The sequence below is a fragment of the Manis pentadactyla genome, chromosome 1, assembly GCF_030020395.1.
Source record: "Manis pentadactyla isolate mManPen7 chromosome 1, mManPen7.hap1, whole genome shotgun sequence".
Lineage (NCBI taxonomy): Eukaryota > Metazoa > Chordata > Mammalia > Pholidota > Manidae > Manis > Manis pentadactyla.
The window spans coordinates 203,796,913-203,814,351 of record NC_080019.1 but is presented as its reverse complement, the minus strand read 5'-3'; the positions used below and the strand labels follow the sequence as shown (position 1 = coordinate 203,814,351).

Sequence of the window (17,439 nt, the reverse complement as noted above, 5' to 3'; positions counted from 1 at the left end):
GTCTATGCAGTTCCTCCATCCATTTTTTAATCAAATTGGGGTTTTTCTTTTTGGTGTTGTATGAGTTCTTTACATACTTTGGATATTAACTCCTTTTTGGATATATCATTGCAAATATTTTCTCCCATTCAGTGGGTTTTCTTTTTGTTGATTGTTTCCTTTGCTGTGCAGAAGCTTTTGGCGGTAGCCCGATTTGCTTATTTTTGTTGTTGTTGTTGTGCCTTTGTTTTTGGTGTCAAATTCAAAAAGGTCATTGCTAAGACAGTCTCAAGGAGCTTATTGCCTGTTTTTCTTCTATGGTTTCAGGGTTTACACTCATGTCTTTCATCCATTCTGAGTTGATTTTTATGTATGGTGTAAGACAGCAGTCCAGTTTCATTCTTTTGCATGTAGCTGTTCAGTTTTCCCAACACCATTTATTGAAGAGACTGTCCTTTTGCCATTGTATATCCTTGGCTCCTTTATGGTAAATTAATTAACCATGTATGTGTGGGCTCTATATTCTGTTCCACTGATTTAGGTATCTGTTTTTATGCCAGTACCATACTGTTTAGATTACTATAGCTTTGTAGTACAGCTTGAAATTAGTTAAGTGTGGTGCCTCCAGCATTGTTGTTCTTTCTCAGGATTGCTTTGGCTACTCTGGGTCTTCTGTGGTTCTACACAAATTTGAGTTGTTTGTCCTATTTCTGAAAAGCGCCATTGGAATTTTGACAAAGATTGCATTGAGTCTGCAGATTGCTGTGGGTGGTATGGACATTTTAACGATATTTAATTATTCGAATCCATGAGCACAAGATAGATTTCCATTTATTTGTGTCTTCACTTTCTTGCATCAGTGTTACATGTTACAGTATATGGGTCTTTGACCTGCTAGGTTAAATTTATTGCTGGGTATTTTACTCTTTTTGATGCAATTATAAATGGAATTGTTTTCTCTTTCTGGTACTTTTAGTATATAGAAATGTAAGATTATTTATGTTGATTTTGTATCCTGCAGTTTTACTGTTATAATGTGTGGATACAATATTTACATATATTAGAATCCTGCAAGGTAATACGATTTTTGCCTTTAAAAATTTGTGTACTTGTTTTTAAGAGGGAAAAAGAGTTGTGTATGTTTAGTCATAGATATTTACTCTTCCCCGCTGCTCTTTCATGTGATATATACAGTTGACCTTCGCATAACACAAGTTTTAATAGTACAGGTCTACTTATATGTGGAATCTTTTTCAATAAATATGTTGAAAGGTTTTGGGAGATTTGTGACAATTTGGAACACTTTCTTTAGCTTGCTGTATTGTTAAGAATATAACATATAATATACAACATCCAAATATATGTTAATCAACTGTTTTTGGTTAGGCTTGCAGCCAACAGTAGGCTGTTAGTCAAGTATTGCAGGAGTGAAGAGTTAATGTAGATTTGTGGGGGGTGGGAAGAGGAGCTGGGTCTGTTCCCCCAAGCCCCACAACTGTTCAAAGGTCAACTGTAATTCTTTCCAAAGAGTGTAATTTCCCTTCAGCCTCAAGAACTGCTTTTAACATTTTGATGACCAGCTGGTGATGAATTCTTAGTTTTCTTTTATCAGAAATCAATTTTATTTTCATGCTAAAGGATATTTTGACTATATGGTCTGATTATTCCTGTTACCATGTGTCTCCTCTTTCAGTGAGTAGGATTTGGGATTGGTTGACTCTTCTTTCAGTGCTCTGCAAATACTATTCTGCTCTGATGGCCTCTGTACTTCTGGATAGGAGGTCAGTGATGGTTCAGATTGTATTATGTCATTTTTCTGGAATTGCTTTCAAGATTGTCCCTTTATACTGGTTTGCAGCAGCCTGATATTTTACCTAGAAGTGGTTTTCTTCATATTGTACTGCTTGGCTTTCTCTGAATCACTAAACTTATGCCACTCAACCAAATTTAGGGAAATTTTGGCCATCAGATATTTTTCTCTACTCTGTTTTTCTCAGGACCCTTAATTACATGTGATAGACTTTCTGATACTATCCCACAGGTCTTGGGTTCATTTTCTTTGTAATAGCTACCTTGAAATACTTGCCATCTTGAAGTTGGCCTCTGGGTCACATTTTCTACATTCTGTAAGGTTCATCTGTCAAGCACTGATGTTTTTGTTCTAAAAGACAGGTAAATCATTTAGACTCACACTCTTGGGCAGCAGTTCAAACCTCAGTTGGGTTCTCTGATCCTTAGCTGAGCTGCCACACTGACGGGCGGGTCAGAGAGTTGGGCAGTCAGTACACAGTGTCTGGCCGCCCCCTTGCAGGCCCTTGTCCTTGTGGGCCTACTTCCTTACTTGCCGTGGCTAATTTTCTCCAACTCTTGTCTTCAGGCTAGAAAGACATGGATTTTCCACTGGAGTTTAGCTACCCTGTGTAGACTCTGGCCTGCTCTAGGCTAAAAGTTATTTTTTTTCTTAAAAAAAAAAAAAAAAGATAGCTCTTTTTTTCCAGTTCTTCCAGGTGTCTGATGTCTCAATTCTTCCTTCTTTTGTTCACACTCAGTGCCTTTAGGTCTTTATGTTTCTAGTTATGTATAGGAGGCTCGGGTCTGGTGAAACTAACTTGGCTGCACTAAAAGGGACCTGCGCGTTACCTTTCTTAATATTCTTTAAGTTGTGTATTAACTCCTGAAGGCTGGGTATTTTCTGGCTTGGCCATTTTTGCCCCGTGGTGGGGGTGTGCGTCCAGCAGAGGGCAGAAGTGAGCAGGGAGTGAGCTGTGCCGGACTTGTCCCAAAGGCCTTGCCGCTGTTTGGGTCTGTCCTGGCCTTGGCTTGCATGGATGACAGTGTTTTTATGCATTTCACAAACTTCACTGAGCACCTGCTGTGGGACCAGGCACCTTCAAGCTAAGCACCAGTTGAGTAGAGATCAGTCAGATAGTTCCATGGGAAATTGTAAAAGCACACTCATGGTACAGGTTTTCTGGTGACAATTCTTCATGAGAGGCCCAGGCCAGGTGTCACACAGAGCTCCTGGGTCCACCTGGGACTGTCAGAGAAAGCAGTGGGAGTGGCCCCTGGGGCTGAAGGGACCGACAGGGATGCAGACTGGAGTCATGTCTGTGGGGCTTTGGGGAGGCTCCTGTGTGGTGCGGGGGCCACTGTGGGTGCTGAGAGCAGAGGGAGTGGAGGCTTTGTGCCTGCTCACCTGACGGGGCCGGGCAGAGGAACCATTATCTAGAGGGTGGAGACAAGAGAATGATTTCCAGGACTCGGTAAGTCCAGCATCCAGCAGATAGACACACTAAGACCTGCTCAGAACCCTGGAAGGTGTCTGGGGCACATACATCCGCTCAAACCCACTCCCCAGCCGCCTTGCCAGCACTAGACCTGGTAGGACTAAGCACCCAGGCAAGCGCTGGGGCTCCTGTGCTGCCTACAGCTCTTCACCATGGGTCTCTGCCCTCCCCTCGGCAGCCGCCACCGCCTGTCCCAGCTGCCCCTGGCAGCAGCCCGCCCTTCTGCTGTGATGTGAACTTCCCTCTCTGCAGCACACCAGCTGCCCTCGGGGTTCCTGGGCATCTGTTCCTCTTCAACTTGGATTGTGTACAATTGTTTAAGCCAGACGCCACTTGAACAAGAAGAATGGGAATTCTTTAGTGGCCGTTTTCCTCGGGAATAGGAGTTCTTAACACAGGTGTCTGGGGGTAGAATTCAAAGGCGGGGGAAAATTTTTTTCTTGATAGCTTTTTGTAGACTATGGGCTTTTTGCACTTAAGAACATCCTAAGAACGGGTCTCTAGAACAGAGTTTAAGCAGCCCTGCTCCACAGGCTGGGGCCCCAGAAAACTGGAATGAATTCCCTAACTTCAGGCAGCTGCTGAAATTCCCAGCTTCCCCTGGACTCGAGAGTCTGGCTTCCTGTGGCCACCTGGACAACACTGCTGACCCTGAGGAGCGGTCAGGCTGCAATCGCAGGCTCAGACCAGGGCAGAGTCCGTGCATCAAGCAGAACGCTGTCCACCTTTGACACAGCATCCCAGCCCCTCTGAGTCCTGTCATCCTGGTAGGGCAGGCCCAGCTGGCATCGTGGGCAGAGATGGAGGCAGTGACACGTCTGGACTCCAGATTCTCCCATCATCTGCTTTTTTTCTGCTTTTCAGGAAAAAAGCTTGTAAATACTTTGAGCAAGGCAGGGGGACCTGCCCTTTTGGAAGCAAGTGTCTTTACCGCCACGCTTACCCTGACGGGCGGCTGGCAGAGCCCGAGAAGCCTCGCAAGCAGCTCAGTGCCGAGGGCACCGTGAGGGTAAGGACTCAGCTGCCTGCTGCCAGGACGTCCTCCTCTAACAGTTCTGGTGGCAGGGGAGGGGGGGGCAAGAGAAGTCAGCCACCAGCTTAGGGAGTGTCTGCTGGCTCTCTTTGCAGTTCTTTAATTCAGTGCGGCTCTGGGATTTCATCGAGAATCGAGAAAGCCAGCATGTCCCCAACACTGAAGGTGCTGACATGACAGAGCTTGGGGACCTCTTCATGCACCTGTCTGGAGTGGAGCCACCAGCGCCCTAGGAGTGGGTGGCCTTCCACAGGCCCAGGTTGCAGAGCTTCCTGTACTGTGTCCTCCGGCCTGGCCCTTGGATTTGGGTGAGGTTGTACTTAACCTTGGTCTCACCCACTCCCCATTATTACAGCCACAGGAGGAGTGACGGATATAAAATAACCTGATGAGTGTATGGGATTGCTGCTGTACAGTCCATCTCTAGGTTAACCACCAGCACCTCACCTTTTGAGCTCCCTAGAAAGTCAGCCTGCAGCTGCCTCTATGGCAGCAGATTCATTTTTCCTACCAAAGGATTATTTATAGTGAGTTTTCCCTGGTATCCTTGTAGCATGTGGGCAGAAACTTGATTTATATAGGCTTTTAAACACTACTCGGTGCGTGTCTGCGTTCGGAGCAGGGCCCTGGTGCCGTGTTCAGTGTAACCTGTGTAAGGGGGGGACTCAGAGTAACGGGCTGTGTGGCCCCTGCTCCCACCATTCTCCGTAAAGCCTGGCTTTGGTTTGAAATTTCATAAATATGTAACAGCACCCAGGACAGTCTGGTTCTTAGCTGGCAGTGGTCCTGAGAGAACTGAGCACCAGTCTGTTGTCATCAGTTGTGATTTTAATTGAAGGAGCATAACCTTGTGACTCAAAACTCCAATCCTATTTTTATAAACAGCTGTAGATACCAAATATTTTGTAAAGTGCATTAAAGTGTGGGTAGAAAAAAGGCCTACTCTTACTTGAGTTGAGTGCTTTTTGCATGCTTATAGTTAACTCCATTCCCAGTGGAGGCTCTGGGCCCATTTCTTCCTGCTTGAGAGGGATAAACAAGGTGAGCTCAGTATTACTCTTAAGGAAGAAATATAGTCATTAAACCTACATTTAATTTATTTTATTAAAATAACATAATTGAGGAACCATCATGAGGAACCATCAAATAACTGTTTTGTCAGGCACAATAAAAACAAAATTAAAACCCAAATCATCAAGAGAACCTGTATTCCTGGCTTCCTTGCATACACATGGTGTGACGGTAGAGACCAGGCTGGCCTGGCCCAGAGGGGCAGCTCCTGGAAGACTGGATGGGCGCTGCGGAGAGGCTGCTCCCTGAGAGCCCAAGGGGGGGTGGGAGTGGGGCGGGCCAGGCACTGCCTGGAGAAACCTTCCTGGGGCACTGGAGCCCTCAGAGAGGGGTGTGCCCTCTCAACAGCCCCAGGCTGTGTGGGTGCATTATGTGCAAAACTGTCTGGTGCCACCCCACTCTCTGAAGGAAAAGTCCTTCCTGTGATAAGCAGTCCTCAAGGGAGCACACATCCACGCATCAAGGCTGGTTTGCCTACCTTAATGTCCCTTACGAATGTTCCTCTTGCCCTAAAAGTACTCACTTAGCCAGTAGCTGGGGCCCCAGATCCTGTACTGCCATGCGCAACCACTGGCACCTGGAGAAGGCTCGGTTCTTGAGCGCCGGGGGCCCCAGGGAGGAAAAAAGACAAACCAGTGTTGTGAATGGCTTCTTTCTCACAGGGCCAGAAAGGGTATGAAGAAGGCAACATGAAGTTAAGGCCCTGTGAGTGGTCTGCAAGGTCCTTAGCAGCAGCTGCTCTGAAAACAAGCTCTCTGCCCAGTAGAAGGAGCAGAAAGACGGTGCCTGCCAACTTCCCTTCCTCCCTGGTGCCAAGTGCAGGTGCTAAGTCAGAAAATAGGCAGCCTTGGGGACGTGGTCAGCGTGCAGGCATTGATGTCCTCGGTGTGGGCAGCCCGATGCAGGGATGGCTCAGAAGCACTCCGGTTGATTTTCGGTAGAGAGTGTTGGAGCAGCTCGATGGATGACAGGATCTGAAACAAGGCCACAGAAAGGGCTCATCAGATGGCCTTGGTGTTTCCGCAGCAGCTTCCAATCGGGTGTCCAAAGACCCAGGCTTTTGCCCCGCTCTCCCCCTTAGTTCCATCAGTAGCACCCCTGCTCAGTCTTACCTGGGGAAAAAGAGGCCTCTCTTCCTTGACTTTCTTCACACAGTCAGCTACGAGCCTCTTCATCGCTTTGGGGCAGTTCTTATAGAGCTTGCTGAGGTCCGGGGAGGCATACCCCCGGCCTACCATGAAGATGATCTACGGGAAGGGAAATGGGTGAGAGAACGGGCAGGTGAGTCAAAAAGCAGCATCTCCAACCCTCCTGGTGCTCAGACTTGGAGGAGGCCCAGGACTTCCCCACGCACGTACGTTCTCTGTGCAGCTCACATACCTGATCACGGTTGTTGATGTGGGAGTAGGGAAGCTCCCCTGTCATGAGCTCGTACAGGACAATGCCATAGGAGTAGACGTCAGACTGGAAGCTGAACGGGTTATTGTCCTGCATTCGGATCACCTCTGGGGCCTACAGGCACAGCATATTCATCACCATCCAGGCCCCAGACTTCCCAGCCAGGCTGTCCTTTCTACTGGGTTAGGAAAGGCCATTCCTCAGCTCTCTGGCTCCTCCCCAAAGGGCTCCAACTCCTAGCCTGCAATCCAGCACTTCCTTCACCAGCTCCCCCAAGCTATGCTGGTCTCCAGGAAACCCACATGTGCCCCTAGCTGTCTGACGTCACAACAGAGGTGCCACTGAAGTGGTCTGGACTTCGGGGAAGTGGAGAGAAATGCTTTCTGTTTGCACCAAGGCCTGCAGGTACCCCTGCTGTCTGGCACCCTTACCATCCATAGGACGGAGCCAGTGGGTTGTTCAACCTGCTGAGACCCACTCCAGCGTGACTTCACTGTTGCCAAACCAAAGTCTCCAATTTTCACCGTCAGGCCCTCATGGAGAAATATATCTCAATGCTTGTTAAGGATTCTGGTTTTAAAAGAACAGCCAAATTCATTGCAAAAAATTTTCCAAAATTCTTAACTAGCACAGCATCTCTCTGCCTCCCATCTGGCTAGCCTTCTCCCACTGATTGGCTAGGGTTTCGGAGATCCTAAAAAATAGTTCTGAAACACCCCTAAGGTGCCAGATTATTTGGCTCCTGCCAAAAACAAGGCAGTTTTCTCCATTGCTTCTCCCCATTGACAAATCTAGCTGCCAGGTTCAGGTTCCCTAGCCTTGTGACCCTCCCATATAAGGTCGGTGCCTTAAACCCCCAGGACTTCCAAGAGCACAGGCTGCCCTTCTATGCTCCCCAGAGCCGAACATGGCCTGACTGCTTATCTTAGTTTCTGCCTGCATTCTGCTGTCAAGTAACTAAAACATGAATAACAAAATGGCAAATCCTTTGCTAAGCGCTGACTGCTGTCCTAAGGCGTTTCTCACCAGAAAGTATCACTTGGTAGATCTTAAAAATCTACCCAGAAGTGAGCTGAGTTTGGTTAAGATGCCACTGGGGCAATTTACAACCAACTTGTGATCTGCTGACACCAAGCGATTCGCCCTTCCTTAAAATCTGTGGTGTCTGTCTGCTTTCATGGTCTAATGTGCTGTCCCCAGAACCCACCACTGAAGGGTATTCCATGCCTACAGACAGGTGCCCAGCAACCCCACTCAGCACAGCCCTTACACCTCCCTCACTAGCCCAGAAGCAAAGTTCTGTTTCAGGAGAGAAAGGCTGGGCGGGAGGCATTTGTAAAATTGTTAACATTTCATGCCCCACAGTATGAGAAATATCTTCATTCCCTTCTATAAAAACACATTAAGCCTTGTGAAGGGGAAGGGTTGATTCCAACAGTGGCTTCTACAGAAACCACTTCGAGAGACAATTTTAAGTAGTAGTGAAAATCTTGCTACATTTGACTTGTAGCTACACACTGCCTACAAACTAAAAATAAACATTAAAGACAAAGCCCCATCCCAAGTTAAATTAAATGATAAACAGAATAAAACCAGGCCTCTTTCAAGCATAAGTCAAACACATTACCTCAACTCTTGTGTTTGGAAAGCTTTCCTTTGCAAAGATAAACTTACAAAGTCTCCCTTCTGTGTCCTAAATTTAGAATTGAACAAAAGAAATCACCACCAAAGGATACTGTTGGATTTCATGTCTCTGTGGATGATATTCTTTGCATGCAAATAGCTGTTAAGGGAAAATAAATCTATTAAAAGCAGTTGAGCACCAATGGGTAGAAAGCAGCTTCAAACTACAGCAAAGAAGTAAACCACTGGGAGGCCTGGCTCCCGGTGAGGAGACCACCTTTGGGGGTTGGCCCTGCACCTGTTCAGGCCAGACCACACCATCTGGCACTTACCTGACAGTGAAGCACAGCACAAATTGGGCAACTCTTTAAAAATCAGTTTTACTCAAAAGAGTGTTCTGTCAATCTGACTGTCTGCTGACTGACGAATGAATAAATAAAATGCTGCATATCCACATGATGGAATATTACGCAGCCATAGACAACGTGAGGTACCCACGGTGCTACGACACACATGAACCTCTAAAGATACGTAAAAAAAGTTAAAGTTAAGTAAAAGAAGCCAGACACAAGGTCTCACCTTAAACCTCAAAGTGTTCTGGACTGGTGAGGGGTGCACAACTCAGAACAGACTAAAACCACTGAACTGTATATATGGTATGTGAATTATAACTCGTTTTTTCTGTAATAGTTTCTAAAAACTGGTCATTCTCAAAATGTATCAAATGCAATTTCCATATGAATTTTAAAGGACATGAGATTTTATGTAGCACTTGCAAGCACCACTTTAACCTTAAGCTCCCAGACATGTGGAGGCTGGGGAGGTCCTGCTGCTCCCAGCAGGGGCCCTTCCAAGGACACTGGTGCAGCCCTGCCCCGGGCTGGCCTCGAAGGGAAGGAAAGGGACACGCACACCCCCTTCACAGAGACAGCTGCCCCAAAGCTCTGACCCAAAGGTAGCATCTGATGGACACCCCTCACACATTCACCGAAAGGAGTAAGTTGCCCAGTAAGTATCATCTGATCAACTCTGCCCTCGCCAATGGGCGGTGCTGCGTTCATGGGTGTCTGGCTGAACTTTTGAAGGCAGTGGCTGGAACCTGCATCTGGGCCCCGTGGGGGCAGTGTGAGCTTAGGTAAGAGACCTGAATTTCTCATTCCTTCAGCCCACCCCTAAGGTTCATTTTCAGCTTGTGCAAAAGTATCACAGAAATCGTATAACAGACTTGGCTCTTGTGCAGCCTAGCTCTGGTAGAGGGACAAGTTGATGCCAGGACCCCAGCCTTTCTAGGGCCCGTGTACTCACTCCATTCCCTGAGCCGTCTGCCGGGCAATGTCAATCAACTGGAACATCTGGAACTTTGTCTCCTGGACATGCAGGTGTTTGTAGAGACTGCTGCCTTCACACCACTGGGTCACAATCGCCAGGTTGTCCTTTGTCATGTACCCCATGAAGAGGAGGATGTTCACGTGCCGTGTTTTGCTGAAGAGGGGGAGAGAGAGAAGGCTCTGAACCTTCTGCTGTGATCGGCTCTGCTTCCTGTCGACACCACAGGCTGTGTGTCCACACACCCCGTGCTTACAATCCACACTGGGACTACTGCTGCTCAGCTGGTGTTCTGAGCTGACAGAGGAGCCCAGCATTACTGAGTGCCGGCCTCAGGTGTGGAGAAGCCAGTCCTCAGTGCTCGCTCACAATCTCCTCCTCCCCTACAGGGGTCAGATCTGTAGGTAGGAGGCCTGAATTTCTCATTCCTAGGGACTCCCATTGCTGTTAACTTCCTCCAAGTCATTAGTGGCTCAGATTTGAAAGCCTGGTTTTAAAGTCTAGATAAAGGCAGTGTGCCTATAGAAAGAGTTCTTGGAAATAAATGTGAGAACAGAACCTATTTCTCCCTACCTCAGACCAAAACCCAGAGACAGAACCTGAGCTATTCAGTGTAGTGCATCCTGAGAAGTAAAGGAGGTATCGTCAAAGGGGCTCCTATAAAGGTTGGGCAATGCGGGGCTGGACAGGCCAGCTCTCTACTCACCGTAGGACAGCCACCTCGTTCCTAAAGGCCTGGAACTGTTCTGGTGTGGGGTCAACAACCTTTAGGATCTTTACTGCAACATCTCCTGCAAATTAGTTTGTAGTCAGTGCAATCAGTTCAAGATCTTGCTTTGTTGTTTTTCATATACTCTAGATACAGGGACTTAATCAACTCATATACCTACACAGGGGGAACAAATACATGCAAACTTAACAAGCCTGGCATTCCTAGCCACGAGGTCACATGTGACAGGTCACAGCCTGGGCCTGTGAGCAGACAGGAATGGCCCAAGAGATACTTAACCTCTAGGGCCAGAAGGCTGGTGCCAGGAAGCAGCCTGTTTAGCAAGCAGCTGGTGTTAAAGTCAACAAGCACATTTTAAGACCTGAGGTGGTCCCTTATACAAAGTCAAAGATGTAAACTGAAATTAAGCTTCTTTGCTTCTCAATACCACTAAAAAGTAACCCTAATGACTCATACTGCCTGCCTACTCAGCCCTAGCAGTGTGTGTACTTTTACAGGCACTACCTCTGTTAATCCTCCTAGTTGCCCTATGACATAAGTACTGTTCTCCAACTTCATTTCACAGGCAACAGAGCAGCTCAGTCACTTGCCCAAGGTCATAGAGCCAAAGAACCAAAGTGCTGGAACCAGGCCCTGAGCTCCAGGCTAACCCAGGCGCTGTACTGCCAACTAGAATTGACCCTGAACAATGTGGGCTTACACTGCATGGGTCCCACTTACATGCAGATGTTTTTATCAATAAATACACTGGAAAATCTTTTGGAGATATGCAACAATCTTTGAAAAACCTTATTGTTTTCTTTAGCTTAAGGATACAGTATGTAATACATATGACATATAAAATGTGTATTAATCAACTGTGTTATTGGCTTCCAGTCAACAGTAGACCACTAGTGGAGGTTTTAAAGAGTCAAAAATTGTAAGCAGATTTTTTATTGCATGGGTTGGTCAGCACCCTTGACCCCCAAGTCATTTAACGGTCAACTGGACAGTACTGAAACCTGTCAATCACTGTGAGCCCCTTTATCTAACCTTAGAAACATCCAGAGATTTAATTCCACCTTATATGTGTGAGGTAGATTGACTTAGAAGCCACTTTCACAAGTTTTTATGTCATACTTACAATAGTGATCATAATAAATTGACGTCTTATTAAGACCTCAGGTTCTCATGGCAAATGAGTTTACTGAGACAGCATTCCTTTGACCAAACATGAGGAGGGCGCCTTGGAGGTGGTTCTCAGCTCCTCCGCACACCGAGCCCCTCCACTGGGGCATTCATTCCTCATTCCACTTTTGGGGAACACCATCCGGCAGGGGTGGTTCTTAACAACAGATTCCAAACTGGTTGTCATCCAGATGGCCAGCACATGTCTTCTTCCCCAGGGATGCCGGTAAAGTGCCCCCACCAGATTCGAGAGAGGCCACCCACCCAGGAATGAGGGCTGGGAAACCACCCAGTTCTAACCTCGAGCTACTCAGGACTGAGTGGGAAGACGGTCTTTTGCATAACCATGAATTCTGGAGCAGTCTGAACCAGACAGGAGTGCGGGCCTGGAAGATGTCTTTGCAGAGAGGATGTAGAAAGTTTTTCTTAAGGAAATGAGATGTAAGCCAAGGGAAGGATTTTACTAGCCAGGAGAGAGGCTATTCCAAACTAGGTACACCAAGAGCAAAGGTGAGGCAAGAGGGGTGGCCTGGGACACACCAGCATGTGATGGGGACACCTGCAAGACGGAGGGGCCGGGGAAAGGAGGCAAAACCCTCAAGGTGACCAGATTCAGTGTTGCAGTCAACTGAGTAGCAGGACCAGAAGATGACAATGGTGGGCAGGCTGTCAAAGGGCCTCAGAAGGGGCTGCTGCTCAGGACTCCCTAGTTCACGAGGAACCCTTTCCCTTCCTCTCAGCTCTCCTGAGCATGCGCTTGTGTCATTAGTGTGGAGCCCTGATCGGTAGTGCAACTTCAGGACTCCCCTGACCCTGTAGTCAGCCAATCACTATCCCCCTCTAGCCTCTCTTTTTTTGGAATGGTAAACAGGACTTGCCCTTGCTAAATAGGCTCCTTTTTCTTTGTTCCATCATCACAGCCACTCAAATCCTCCCATCTTTCTGAATCCTGTTACCCAAGTCTGTATTACACCTCTGTGCTAAGTCATCCACAATGCCCGAGTTTTCCTGCAAGGCACCAAAGGGAGGACTGAGCAGGGCCACACCAACTCGGAGCCTGACGGTGCCAGCAGGGCCACACCCGCCAGCCAGCTCACTGGCAGCAGTAACAGTAACAGATTTCCTGCATTTCTTCCAGAAGCCCACAGACTAGACCCCATACCACAGGGAACAGCTCCCCAGCACTCCAGTGCTCAGGCCAAGGCTCAATCATTCAGAACTACTCACTGCTCCACATCCTGCAATTACTAGGAACCTTGTTTCAGATACAAGCACTCTATCCCACAAAATTGTGTCCTTTTCTAAGAGATCAGTGAGACATTTAAGACCTCTATTTGGAAAATATTCTGCAATCGTGTAATCTGTCAGTGACCAGGAAGGCCAATAGTACATTAGATGCAATTTTCAAAGAAAAAGGAATCATCCTCTACGTAATTTACAAATGCCCAGCCCTATGCCTTTGTCCTTAAAGAAGCAGAAATTTGTCAGTTGATTAGTGGCAAACCCATGTGTTAAAGCGCACAGAAAATTGGAGGTATTCCTCAGTTTTTAATGCCTTGAATTTTGATGCTCCATTGATTTAATGCTCTTAACTTCTCAATTTTTTGCTCCTTTATGTTAAAAATAAATAAGGTGGCTTCCAACAGAAATAAAGGCACCTAAGAACTTTAGGATTTTTTTTCTTTATTAAAATCTGAATTTAGAAGAGATTCTTTTTGGAACATATAGCATTTTCTAGAAAACAGTCCCTATATTTGCTAGCTTCCTAAAGCCAGAGGTATTACAAACTTGACAGAAAAATGTTAATTATGTTGCCAAAATACACAAGCTGGGGCTATACACATTAAAATAGTCTGTTTCTCCAAATGACAAAGTGTTTCCATTAAAATAAGAACACTAACACTCCACACCAATTAAAGAATTAAGTCTGCGTTCCCTGCTGGCTGGCTGGCGATTCCCACCCCTGGGTCCCAGGGCAGAGCAAAGAGCTTGTTTCAGGAGGCTCCTGGCTTTCCTCTGCCCAAGTGTGACCACAGGCATGTTAGGTCTCCTCTTGGGACCTCAGCTTTCTTGCCTGCAAAATCTCTAAGGTCCTTTCCGACTTTAAGTTTCTAGAATCATGCTCCCCTCTGAGCAGCAGATTCTTGTTCATTAAAGGAGCTTTTGAGCATGTCCCAAGGGCAAGCTGTATTTAATCAGTTTATAAGAAGACACCCTGATGTTTGACTATAAGACTCAACTCTTGTTCACCAATTTCTAATTATCCTGGAAACCTTGTCATACCACTTACAGCACCAAGTCTAAGGAGACTGCTGCATTCCACGGAGATCTTAGTAAGCACAGTGTTCAGGTGTAATTAGGTGTCTCTTGGGGGATGCTGCTCTGACTGTGGAGCACACACGTCCCCCCTTCTCCTGCCCTCTCTGGACTGAAACGACTTCACCCTGGGCTCTGCAATAAAGGGAGGGCCCCAAACTTACCATGCCACTTGCCCTTATAAACAGTTCCAAAGGAGCCTGACCCGATCCGAGTGGACAGCATCACTTCACTGGCTTCTATTTCCCAGTAATAGCTGGAGTCTCTCTGCCCACGAGGCCTCTGAAAGAGGCAGAGATCATTACCATGCTCCAGGGAAGGGTAAAGGCCTGTTTAATGAGAGTGTCTTAAGAAAAGATCAACCCAGCGCCATCCATTCCCATATCTTTAAAAAGACAGTAACTATAATACTAATTTTTGTCTTTGAGAAAATGCCTTACAACAAAACCAGCCAGTTCCCCAATGTAAGTGTACCAAAAATGGCACTGGTGCTATTATCCTTCATTAAATATTTCCTATTAGAACTCTCCTACCCCAAATTCCAAAGTATTCTCATTCCAACAAGGTTTTTCTTACTGAGCTCTAACCTGCAGGAGAAGCAAAATTTGCCATACTCACAATCTTATTTTTCTCCTGGGCCCCGGATCCCGGCGCCCGCTCTCTCTGTGCTGGCATGGGGGTTTTGGGCTGTGACCAGCCCGTTGGGCTCAGATTGTTGGGGCTGCTGGACAAGGCTGAAGGTGAAGCTTAAAAGACAAGAAAAACAGAATCCACACGAGGATAAGCCAACAGAAGATACACAGCATAAAGAGAAAAAGCCCATTACAATCTAAGTGACTGTGGACAAGTACCTGATTCACTGTGACTTCGAATTGCATCCTGAAACAGAAAAGAAAGGCCAGTCAATTTCTGCTCTGGAAAAGCTGTCCTCTGGGGGAGAAGGGTGAAAGTGGGGGTGGGGGGCAATTTGCAGGGACACAGATTTTAAGACCTCTAAATACAGAAGGTTCAATTACATATCTCTCTGATTAAATTCACCAAATGTCAGTGGCCACTATCCCCCCAAGATTGTTATCATCAATTATTAGGAAGATGAGGTTAATCTCTCACATACAATGAAAACCCCATTCTTTTTCTAAGAAAGCAATGTGCACAGCAAACTGATACTCTTTAAGGAAGGCTAGCAAAGTTACTGTCAGCTGAGATTCTGAGTGACTCGGGACCTTCCTCCAGTGAGGCTCAAAAAATAAAAATCAACTGGGGTCTGTATGGCAGGCTCACTCTTACTCCTGCAAGAGTTTAGGGCACAGTGACCAGAAGTTGGATTTGATAAGGGCAAGCACCATGACTACCTACTTTATCCGGGCCTGAAATCTCGGAAGGCTGGAGGGACCAGAAACCCACATTCCACATATAAGGAAACACACTGGAATAGGTAGAGCCTTGGCAGGGTCACACAGCCAGGAGGTGGCAGAAACAGAACCAGAAACCTTCACCAATGGATCCCTGCCCTGGGCTCATTCCCCACAAAATGCTCCTCACACCTTATAGGTAAACTCTGAAATTAGTTACACTCTACTCAGGTAAGAAGTTAAAGGGATACCTTTAGAATTTATTAGAAACTGTTTCAGTGGAACAGTTTGGACCATAGGGCCTTCATGAGACCTAAATGCTCATTTTATAAATCTTCAGAGTATGTAAACAATAATAGTAATAATATAAATATAATAATAATAATAATATAAAACCACTTGGCCCCATAGCCTCAAAAAGGATATTTTTCTAGGAAGTCCTACTCTGTGTTCTTTGTGTAAAGACACTTTTTTTCACACAACTACCACTGGAATGCTCTCACTCCAGGACATCTGTATAAGATAACAAGCATCCTATACCAGGCTGCCCCTCCCCACACTGGCAGCCCCACCCAGGCATCTTCGGAGTTTACTAATAAAGCCTGGTTCTGGGGTTCCCAAATCTGGCCAGTGTTCAGAAGAATCATCTGGAGACATATTTAAGAATAAAGGTTCCCAACCCTCACCCCTCCCTAACTGACAAGGCTCCTCAGAGAGGGAAGGTAGGAAGCCCAGAAATCTGTTTTTAAGTAAGAAAGGATGACTGCCAGGGGCAAAATACTGGCCCAAAATCCTGAATTTCCATAGATTATCCAGCAGCTGTAGCTTTATTGTCCAACCAATCTATTCTTTGTTTTTAGTCAAAGCATGCCCACAATGTTTTTACTGACCAGAATTATATTCCCATGAACTAGGAATTTTTCTTAATGTCATAGTAATTTTCTTCCCTTTATCCATTATATACCAAATATCTTATTCTGCACTAATTTCTAGTTGAATTGACTTATCCTAGAAGGAACTTTTCAATCATCTTGGATTTGAAAAGAACTATAAATGGTTTAAACAAAGCAAGAACGTGTACTTTTAAAATGTTTAGTCATGTCATTAAAAAAAGGAATCAAAACTTGCTCTGCCTCTTAAGTACACAGAGAATTAAGCACAACAGTAGTGCTAATTATTTTATAAGAATTCAAGAATTTTCACTTCTAATGTTCCCTCTAATGGAGTGTTTACACAAGGACAAATAATGTAATAGAAGAAAAGTAACTGGTATATTATTGTATTATTATCAGGGCTAGTCAAGGTAAAACTGAAATAAAATTCACAGCTGGCATATACAGGATGCCCTCACAATAATCTTGTGGTAGTCAAAACGCCTTGCAAAACACCAGTTCAGGCCCCACATTCGGAAGCCAACATTTCTGGTGAGGCCCTCCCCGTCTGACTGGTAAGGCGAGCATGTCTGATGGCTGGAGGTGAGTGGGGTGAAGCTGTGCCTGAGGGCCGGGCATCCCTGAGGTGTTAAAGGAACACTTCACGCAGAGAGAGCACAGCTGTTTCTAGTAAGTTTTTAACAAAGGATTTTCGGGGCACATCAACCATACCGCATTTAGAAGCCAACTGTAAGTAGAAAAGAGATACTACGAGCGCTAACTAAATAAACCCAACATTAGTCTTTGGTTGGAACTGATATTTTTTAATTTTTAGTGCACCTGGCCTTAAAATCTCAATGAGAAACCTCCTTCATCTATCAACAATACCACATTTAGTATGTATATTTTTTACTCCTCTACTGCCATGAAAGAAAACAGGAAAACAAATCTGACAAGAAATATAAAAGGTATCTCGGTGTATGTTCCATGTTGATTATTTGCTATCTGACAGTTTTAGCAATCCTGTTAAATCTACAAGAAAGCAAAGGCAGGAAGAAGGATACCTACTCTTCCCCTCAAACAAAATCGTCTGGACCACGCCCTGGGAGAAGCATTCAGGCTGTTATTCTAGTCCAAAGCAACGAGAAATAAAGAAGAATAAAGAACAAAGGAAGAATTTTATGTGCATTCAGTTGTTATTAAACTGGAAACTAGAAAGTAAACCAAACAAACAGGACATATCGAAAAGCCAAGAAAAGAAAAAGCAGTTTGAAAACACCTGCTC

General features: G+C 45.7%; 2 protein-coding genes across 6 annotated transcripts in view; one reads left to right on the top strand and one right to left on the bottom strand.

The window, feature by feature from the left end:
- MKRN2 (makorin ring finger protein 2) overlaps window positions 1-5,242 on the top strand; it is a 45,491-nt gene extending 40,249 nt beyond the window's left edge. The window contains exons 7-8 of the mRNA XM_036911408.2: window positions 4,131-4,275; window positions 4,395-5,242. Of these exons, the coding sequence (XP_036767303.1) occupies window positions 4,131-4,275; window positions 4,395-4,532 (283 nt within the window). The 3' untranslated portion in view covers window positions 4,533-5,242. The remainder of the gene's footprint in view (window positions 1-4,130; window positions 4,276-4,394) is intronic.
- A 143-nt stretch (window positions 5,243-5,385) lies between these two features.
- Window positions 5,386-17,439, bottom strand: part of RAF1 (Raf-1 proto-oncogene, serine/threonine kinase) — a 78,201-nt gene continuing 66,147 nt past the window's right edge. For 3 of the 5 annotated variants that reach the window (XM_036911402.2, XM_036911403.2, XM_036911406.2), the window contains 11 exons: window positions 17,223-17,282; window positions 14,782-14,809; window positions 14,549-14,676; window positions 14,095-14,212; window positions 10,424-10,508; window positions 9,697-9,873; window positions 8,505-8,551; window positions 7,200-7,318; window positions 6,751-6,882; window positions 6,483-6,617; window positions 5,386-6,344 (listed from right to left, as the gene is read on the bottom strand). In XM_036911402.2, the coding sequence (XP_036767297.1) occupies window positions 6,201-6,344; window positions 6,483-6,617; window positions 6,751-6,882; window positions 7,200-7,318; window positions 8,505-8,551; window positions 9,697-9,873; window positions 10,424-10,508; window positions 14,095-14,212; window positions 14,549-14,676; window positions 14,782-14,809; window positions 17,223-17,282 (1,173 nt within the window). In that variant the 3' untranslated portion in view covers window positions 5,386-6,200. The remainder of the gene's footprint in view (window positions 6,345-6,482; window positions 6,618-6,750; window positions 6,883-7,199; window positions 7,319-8,504; window positions 8,552-9,696; window positions 9,874-10,423; window positions 10,509-14,094; window positions 14,213-14,548; window positions 14,677-14,781; window positions 14,810-17,222; window positions 17,283-17,439) is intronic. The other 2 variants (XM_036911404.2, XM_036911407.2) reach the window with 1 other exon arrangement.